Raw genomic sequence first — 9,634 nt, 5'->3', positions numbered from 1 at the left:
GAATCAATATGCTCCCGAAAATTGACCATGTATTCCATCACGGTCTTAATTGTGACATCCTCTGCAACTGGAGCCATTTTGGTTGGATGCTATTACAATGGAACACAAACACATTCAGGAAAAAAACTCCAATATAGAAATCAATCAAACCCATAAAATATCGATAAATTTACCTGAAGAGTTATTTTCTGCCTGCTTGCCTTTATGTTTAGGGTTTTTCGATTTAGAGTACTATATATAATGAACGGTGGAAAAACACTTGATATTTAAATTAGTATCGACAAAACATTAAACAGTGTCGATACATATTATATACTAATTCTCCCATAAAACCGGTATACTTATACCGGTTAGATTGAAAAATTACCTAATACATTATACTTTTGGGTTTCGATGTTTATGGGATCGACACTTTATGGTTGCACCCTGTTTGCCATTCATTCTGGACCAAAAATATCGACACAAACTACAAAAGTGTCGACACATTATTTAGACCTATTCTCTCATAAAACCGGTATACTTGTACCGGTTAGATTGAAAAATTACCTATTACATTATACTTATGGATATATGGATCGACACTTTATTGTTGCACCCTGTTTGCCATTCATTCTGGACCAAAAATATCGACACAAACTACAAAAGTGTCGATACATTATTTAGACCTATTCTCTCATAAAACCGGTATACTTGTACCGGTTAGATTGAAAAATTACCTATTACATTATACTTATGGGTTTCGATGTTTATCGGATCGATACTTTTTATATATGGATCGACACTTTATTGTTGCACCCTGTTTGCCATTCATTCTGGACCAAAAATATCGACACAAACTACAAAAGTGTCGATACATTATTTAGACCTATTCTCTCATAAAACCGGTATACTTGTACCGATTAGATTGAAAAATTACCTATTACATTATACTTTTGGGTTTCGATGTTTATGGGATCGACACTTTTTATATATGGATCGACACTTTATGGTTGCACCCTGTTTGCCATATTGTAAATTTGCCTTTTACTTTAAAGTGAATTTTGTAGTTATTGTACATACCCTCAATATATATGGAATGGCCATTCATTCTCGCACATGATGACAATTATGATGACATTTGGTATAATACAGACAACAATCTCCATATATCGTAAGTATCAACATGACCCTTAATGTGTATAAGAAATATATACAACAATATACTGCTAACTTTTCTCATCTCATTCATAATTATATTCACATACAAAATTATAAATCGTATACAAAATTATAAATCTTATACAAAATTAACCCTACATTTACATTATTGCATCCTTTTGTTATTCTTATGTATCATGGCAGCTTTTGTTATCTCCTGTCTTCGTTGATTTTGATTGTGGCTTACGAGATCGTTTAATATTCGCGATCGATCCCACTCTCCAACAACCTATATTCAAATTATCAGAACGTTAAGTATTGTAAACTACAGCATTCAATCTACGACTTTTAACAATTTTACCAAAAACGAATTTTTCTTTCCACTTACAAAATCACCAGTTGCCCCTGTAGAACCGATCGATTCCATCCACATCATCAAATACATGCCGCAATCATGTCTATTACAAAATTTGAAAACCACACATGTCAATTATAATGAATACTGCATAAATTAAGCTTTCTATTTTTGATAACATCTCATACCCATTCAATTGCTTATTCTTCTTATGCTCCACAAATTTGAAATTTTTCAAGGGATACTTTCCTAGAGATCCACAGGATTCAACCCAAATGCGTTTCTTATTATAAAAATCTAATATTTTAATCTGCATTAAAATAGAAGAAGTTATGATCCAAAAAAATTATGCATTATAATTTACATAATGTCCTTTCATACATACATACATACCAATCTCTTAGCATCCTTCACTCTCTGTTTAGCTGCTTCAGTTGTAAACATACTATCATATATTGTTGCAACACGATCTACCATATCCAACACCAACAGATACCAATGTGAATTATGGTAGTTTATTGTGATCATGATCTGCAACAAATTTCACACCCAATTTGACAAAATTCAAAATTCTATATCCGAAAACATCATTTGCAATTGGTATGGTGTCTTACCTTCTCACAGCCGGTGAATTTCACATAGTTATTCAATATGGGACCTCAGAAGGTAGCAATACTCTCAACACTTTCTTTGTTGTTGGCATCCAACGCCTGCTGCTGCAATTACGCAACAAACATTATTAATTTACCGTCTATAACACTACTTATCTCCATTTATTAATTTAACTCACCACTAAGTGGTATGGAAGGTAGCCAATCCTCCGGAGTGACTTCTGAGAATCGTAGCATACTGTCCAGGCGAGCAAATCAATAACCTAACAAAATTAATTACACAATCAGAACATATTCAATAAGTTTTAACATTTTCTACTTTCTACTTACCACACCGCCAACCCATTCCGTAGGCTTCAACGTTGCAACGTCGTATACACTAGCGAATTGATTTCCCATTGAGATTACAGAATATCTGTATGAATCATTAGGATTAATATGTTGTCATGAAATATTTAAATATAACTCACAAAGCAATATATTTCACTTACTCCGATTCTAACTCACTATTCCATAAATAATCACAAATTGCAGCTTCGATGTCATCAATTCCGCTTGGAATATCCGCTTTTTCAACCTACAATTTTGCATACAAATTTTTGTCACAACAACATAATAAAAATCAAATTAAGTTTTTTTTATTCAACTTACCTTCTGCTTCTTCTTCTGGGGTGTAGGACATTCCGAATCCAAATCTGCTGCTATAACACTCTCCGGTGTATAAATGACATCGACTTCCTTCCTCCTCATTTCTTTCATCTCTTCTTCTTTCTCCTCCCTCTTTTCTTCTTCATATTTTTTCAGTTCATCGTATTTTTTTCTACATAGCTCTTCATCTCTTTTATTTCACCCTTCAATTGATCTCCTTCATCCAAGTATTTATCAACCATCCCCTTCACCCCCGTAAGTTCACTCCTCAATTCCACAATCTCCTTCACCACTCCCTCAAATTTTTCACCCGTCACCATCTTAATATCACCCCTTAACACCCCAACTTCTTTCACCACTTCACCCCTCAAGACCTCTACTTCTTTCACCAGTCCATCTATTTTTCCTTCCACTACCCCTTTATGCCTCTCAAGTGTATATTGGACTCTCTCAAGTTTCTCTTCGACTCTATCAAGTTTCTCTTCGACTCTTGATTGTCTTTGCATGATATCAAATTGGATTTTTTTGATATCAGCCAATTCAGACATCAAAATGTCGAAGTTACTATGTTTTCCCTCACCGTCATCCCACTCACCGTCATCCCCCAATACAACCATCTCTCCTTTCTTCTCCTCTGCCTCCACTTCCTCCTCTACATCCTTGCCAATAACCTTCAAAATTAAATTACAATATTAAGACATTGATTATATTCTTAATATTATTTAATTACATTTATTACCCTTTCTTGCTTCTTCGCTCTATCCAACTTCAACTTCAACTTCACTCTAACCACCTCTTCCTTCCCCCATGCACGGATGCGTGCCACTCTGGTTCTTTCATAAGCCGACACTGCCTCACAGCCCGACCAAAAATCGAACAGTGCAACCTGCATTTATAATAAAATTTATATTTTTATATAAAAAACACAAAAAAGTTCTTCAACTCATTTACCTCTAAGATTGCTATGCACCCTTTGAGGTATCTCTGGCTGCCCTTTTTAAAGGTGATTATTGATTCAATCAATCTCGAATGGATATATTCAGCCCAATTGAATTCACCCTTCAAGCCTTCATCGCAAATGAGCTTCATATGTTCCTTGTTCGTTGACGTATGACCCGTTGGACAAAGAAAGATACCGACAAGGTATAATAGAACTCTGGCCTTCAGCTCATCCCCAACGTAAGATCCACTTTTTATTTCCTCTTCAATTTCAGCATATGTCACCTTCTGCTTCAAACCATATTTGGAGGCAAGTGCTTTCCAGTCCTTACTCTTACAGACTTCTACAACACTTTTGCCTTCATTTTCTACCCCCAATACGACTGCAGCACATGGGATCCCGAGAGGAAATGAAAAATCACCATACTTAGCAATACATTGTCTGACATCAAATTGCGCCATCAAGGATCGACACAATTCCCTCCGAATAGGTCGATCCCTTACTCCTACCAACGATCCAAAACCTATTTCTCCCAGCACATTCAACTGACCCTTCTCCTTAAGGTGTTTAATTAATGAATTCACCCTTTTAATGCTGCATCTTGTCGACACTTCCTACATTTTTTAACAATATATAATGTTATAGTTCTTATATATTTTGTATCAACGTATTTACAAGTTTAATGAATACCTTATTTTCATTTGCTTTCCTCCGTTCTTTGTATTCTTTACTATCATTCCTTGACTGTGTGATGTAAGGTTCCTTTTCAGCATCACTCATTAAATTCCATTTAGACCTCACATCTTTTGTCACCTAATATTAAACATAAACGTTTCTTAATCAATACATTAAAACACTAAATACTACTCAATGTCAATTTCATTTTACATACCGAACCGCTCTGTGTGCCATCTTCCTTCATCCGTTTGCATTCGGCCATACTGTCAACATTTAAAATTTGTAATCAATTTAAAGTTTATCGATACTTTAATCCAATTATCATTTCAACAATAATAACAAAAAGACATTGATACTTATTAGAAGTACATATATCTACCCTTTGGTTGCTTTCGAGTCTCGGCCTCAATTTCAAAGTCATCTGCGCCACCAACAATTTTCCAACCCATTGACTCCATTTTTCCTTCATATATCAGTTTACGCAAATCAAATTATTTTGTTACATACACTTTATTCAATATACAAAATATATATAACTACTCTTGTGGTAAAACTGTTTTCTTTAAAAGAATTTGAATGGCCACTACAAAATGTGTCGGCACATTTATACAACTTATAATATCATTTTCTACCTATAATATTTAATAAAAGTATCGACATTTATATTTTACCTTCAATATCACTTTCTACCTGCAATCGGTCCCAAATGCTTCTTTACTCCAAAACCCCAAACAACACATAAAAATCCTATTCGCGATTATTGTAATAATAAAAAACTAGGGTTTCGACAACATACTTTTCGATTCGACTGCATCAACAAACAAACAAACATCGCTTTAGAAACGCCTTCTGAAATGCAGCAACAATTATGCTTCGATTTCAAAAACTCGTCCGTTCTATCGATTTTCAGAGGATATTTAGATATGGCCTTTATATTTTCATCGGATATGTTATTTATATTTAATCGATACAAATACAAAAGTGTCGATACTTTTATGTCAGGTGTCGATACTTTTGAAAGGATAATTACCTATTTCTTTGAAAGTGTCGATAATTTATTACACGTACTTACGAAAGTATCGACACTTTCAATATATCCGGTATCATTTTACCGGTTTTATCATTTTGATACCGGTTTTATCATATTTTTACTTGTTATATCGTTGTGGATCGATATATTTTTTAAAGTATCGACACATTATAGGCGCTAAAACTGCTTCTCTTTTAAATTCACAAAGTGTCGATCCTTATATAAAGTATCGACACTTTCAATATATCTGGTAATGTTTTACCGATTTTATCATTTTGATACCGGTTTTATCATATTTTTACCTGGTATATCATTTTGGATCGATACATTTTTTAAAAGTAGCGACACTTTATAGGATTTAAAACTGCTTCTCTTTTAAATTCATGAAGTGTCGATCCTTATATTAAAGTACCGACACTTTAAATGTATCCGGTAGCGCTTTACCGATTTTATCATTTTAATACCGGTTTTGTCATAGTTTTACCTGTTATATCGTTTTGGATAGACACATTTTTAATTTGGATCGACACGAACAGACAAGTTAAGTTTGCCGGTTGCACAATTTTTTAATATTTCTTCATGACTTAAACCTACTACATTATTATTAGTCAATATTTCCAATAGCGCTAAACCGAATTTGTTAAATATCTTTTAATATATCCGGTAACGCCGTATATTAGCCGTATATTAACCCGCCTTTCCTGAGACAATCCCGTTATTATTACTTTGGGCATCATTATATATTGATAGGAATTTATAAAAAAAAATATTAAATTCACACATGGTTAAATGTTTATAACTATATAAATAAGATTTTAATATTAATTTAATTGTACACATAAAATTTAAGTTTAATTTATCTTGTAATACAAGAAACTATTTTAGGTTTCATAAGGAAGTTTCCTATATTCTTTGAGAACTGCTTTTAGGTTTGAATTCTTTTTATGATAAAATGTATATCATCTGAAAATAGAATTTATTATCAATCATTTTAGATTTGGTAAATTTAATCACATATGGTATAAAATTGTTATTTATTAAAACATGTTTTTAAAAAATAATTTTAAAGGTTTATATTTAAAACTGGAGTAAAAATATAATCGAAAATCAATTATGTATAAGAGGATTAAAGATCCTCGTTACACCTAAAATTGATATATTTTTAAAGATCAACAACAAATACATTAAATTTAGATAAGGTTGGTAGCTAACGATCTGGATCGACTGAACTAAGGGTGACTCTTCTCCCTCTTTTTCAAATCAATTCATTTTTCATCTTTCCCTCCAAAAATATTATTTTTCTCAAATATTGAAACCCTAGTCTCCTCATTTATCGTTATCGTCACCGTTTTCATTATTGTCGTGACAGTCTCCAACGATCGTCATCAGCATACATTTTCTCTTTTCTTCCTCTCCTTTTATGTCAGATTGATCTTCCCTAAACGTGAACAAAAAAGCATCACGCTATCATTACTGTCTCCACGAGCCACCGTCGTCAGTTGTCTTTTCGTTGTTCAAAAATCACTAGAGAACTTGCATCACCGCCCTTCTACGTCGTTCATTGTCAAATGAGCTTGAAGTCAAACTATATCATTCTTTTCGGTTTGGGCTTAACATCTACTGTTGAAATTCACCGACTTACTGAAAATTTAGGTTTGGGCTTTGGAGCTAGCCCTGACCAAATGGGATGCCCACATATCCCGTTCTACACCCATAGGTCATTTGTATTAATATTATAAAAATCAGATTAGAACTTGAACCAACCGGATTTTCAATTTTTGATTCAATGATTTGAGCAAATGGAAACACTCCCGTAATTGTCGTGTTCGATCCCGAGATCTTTAGTGATTAGACTCTTCCCTTAATCACCGAAGTCGCTTGGTTCTCGCTGTCATTGTGTTAAATTAATATAGAGAGATAGAGCTCATGTGAATTAATCTGATTAGAGGAATTGATTAGGGCTTTTTCAAGAATTAACTTCATTGATGCAACTGGTTAAAGACATTTTCAATCGAACTCGAGTTCAAATCCAATTACTATTTTCTTAAGGAACAATAATAGATTTGGTCCTCTACATTTTACTATTTTTCAATTTCACCCTTAACTTTTTTTCCTTTTCATTTTCATGATCTCTCTACAGAAATCACCAAAGATCCCCACATGAACAGTGGCCATTCTTGAAATGGTGGAAACAATTAGGATCCTTTATAATGATTTCTCTATCTACTATCTTGGATATACCCTTTGCAAAGTCATGGCAGCTTCTGCATACTCGGAGATTCTTAGTAACACGAACAGTTACTCTTTCTTGTGTACTGATAAGCCCAAGAGAAATGGCTAACATCTCACAATGTCCGATTCGAATACATTCGCGTTCTTCGTCGACATCATGGAGGCTAAATTCTGAATTAGGCTCATGTCCTCCTTCATCTTCCATTTTCTTCATCAAATGCTGCAACTCCCAATATATCATCTCGGATCTGGGGTGGGAAACATCACCTGTTCCGAACACGTGAACTTTGTTTCGAAACTCTATCCAACTGTACGCACTTTTCGGCTCCAAACCCATGTCTTTGATTGTTGTCTTTAGTTTTTCGACCATGTCCCATTTCGCGCTCTCTGCATACCAATTCGACAGTAAAACGTAGTTCTCGGCATTGAGAGGCTCCAATTCACAAAGCTGCTCGGTGATTCGTTTCCCCATCGTTTCTTGCCGATGGATCCTGCATCCATCTAGCACAGCTCTTAATATGTCTGCGGTATGTTCAATCCGGTGTTCCTCGATAAAGTTGCGCATCTTATTGAAGAGTCCAGCACGAGCTAGAAGGGCTACCATCAGAAGACAATGTGTAACTGTAGGTTTCTTGATGTGGTTGAAGTAAGACATTCCTACATTGACATTGCAAGAAGTCACACAAGCATGGAGAACCGCAGCATATGCGAACTCGTCTATTTCTAAGCTGGAATTTTTCTCCATCTCCGAGAACAAATCCAGTCCTCGCCTTCCCTGTCCGTGCAAGCTATATCCCGATATTATTATAGTCCAAGAGAAAATATCTCTCTCGATCATCGACATGAAAACATTCGAAGCTAATTCAATGAATCCTGATTTGACATACATGTCCATTAAAGCATTCTGGACTATGAGATTCATGTCTAATCCGTTCCTAAGCAAGTAGGCATGTAATTCCTTCCCTTGCTTATGACCAGGTACTCTCGCACAGGCCGGAAGAACGCTAGTAATCGTGAGCGAATCGGGTTTGATTCCAGCTCTATTCATTAGGCGAAACAGTTTGACAGCCTCATTATATCCCCCATTTTTTACAAGTCCTCGAATCATCTCGGTCCACGAAATGATATCTCTCGACAGCATTGCATCGAACAAAGATTGAGCTTCCTCAAGACTATCACAATCAATATACATTTTCATCAGTGAATTGCTGACAAGTAAATGAAATTCCAAACCACATTCCTTAGCAATCTTATGCACGTTTCTCGCCTGTTGTATTGACTTTAAGCGGGAACAGGTGCCGGCAGCGGTTGCCAATGCCACCGGATCGATTTCAGCCTTCGACCGAATCATTCGGTTAAAAACCTCGATAGCCGAGTGGGGTTTATTGTCTGCTAAGTACAGCTTGGCCAGTATAGTGAGAGCAACAGAACTGGAAGTGGGGGCATTATCCAACACCCATTTCGCAGTTTCCACGCCATGTAGACAACCATACAATTGTATTAAAGCAGTGATGACATAGACGTCGGAGGAGAAGCCATGCTTGAAAACATGGGCATGAACTTGTTTCCCAAACGCTAAGTCGAAGCAGAGACGGGATGCCGTTAAGATGCGGGGGAGAGTATGATTATCGGGACAGATACCACGAAGCATCATTCCGTGATAAACAGAGAGAGCATTCCGAGGATGCTTATTGGAGAGATGGGTCTGGATCAATTGGTTCCAGGCGTATGTCTTTGGTTGGGGAATTTCATCAAACACCTGATGGGCAAAGTCCAATTTATTCACAACAGCCCGTAACTTTTGAAAATGAGGACGGTAGTGGACTTTTGGTTTGTTGAAAGATATGTAACCCTCGTTTTCCTTCGGAAGAAGTATGTGTTTATGAATGGAAGAAGGAAGCGCAGCCATTTGTTTCTTCTTCAACAGCCACAGCCTTAGTTATTTACTATTTCTTCTATAAATTATGGAAAAAAGCACTTACTTCCGTCTTGATTGCCGCATA

The 9,634-nt window shown here is 35.5% G+C and overlaps 1 protein-coding gene across 1 annotated transcript; it reads right to left on the bottom strand.

The window, feature by feature from the left end:
- Window positions 1-7,518: 7,518 nt before the first annotated feature.
- On the bottom strand, window positions 7,519-9,634 carry LOC120191647 (pentatricopeptide repeat-containing protein At3g12770-like). Its single transcript, XM_039194553.1, has one exon. It carries the CDS (start codon window positions 9,538-9,540, stop codon window positions 7,543-7,545), a length of 1,998 nt encoding a protein of 665 aa, XP_039050484.1. The 5' UTR covers window positions 9,541-9,634; the 3' UTR covers window positions 7,519-7,542.

Source organism: Hibiscus syriacus, unplaced genomic scaffold, assembly GCF_006381635.1.
Source record: "Hibiscus syriacus cultivar Baekdansim isolate YM2019G1 unplaced genomic scaffold, ASM638163v2 tig00116971_pilon, whole genome shotgun sequence".
Lineage (NCBI taxonomy): Eukaryota > Viridiplantae > Streptophyta > Magnoliopsida > Malvales > Malvaceae > Hibiscus > Hibiscus syriacus.
This window is presented reverse-complemented; position numbering and strand designations above follow the sequence as displayed.

What these genes read in the sequence shown, in the direction of transcription:
- LOC120191647 (XM_039194553.1), bottom strand. Translation starts at nt 9,540, where the DNA reads ATGGCTGCGCTTCCTTCTTCCATTCATAAACACATACTTCTTCCGAAG.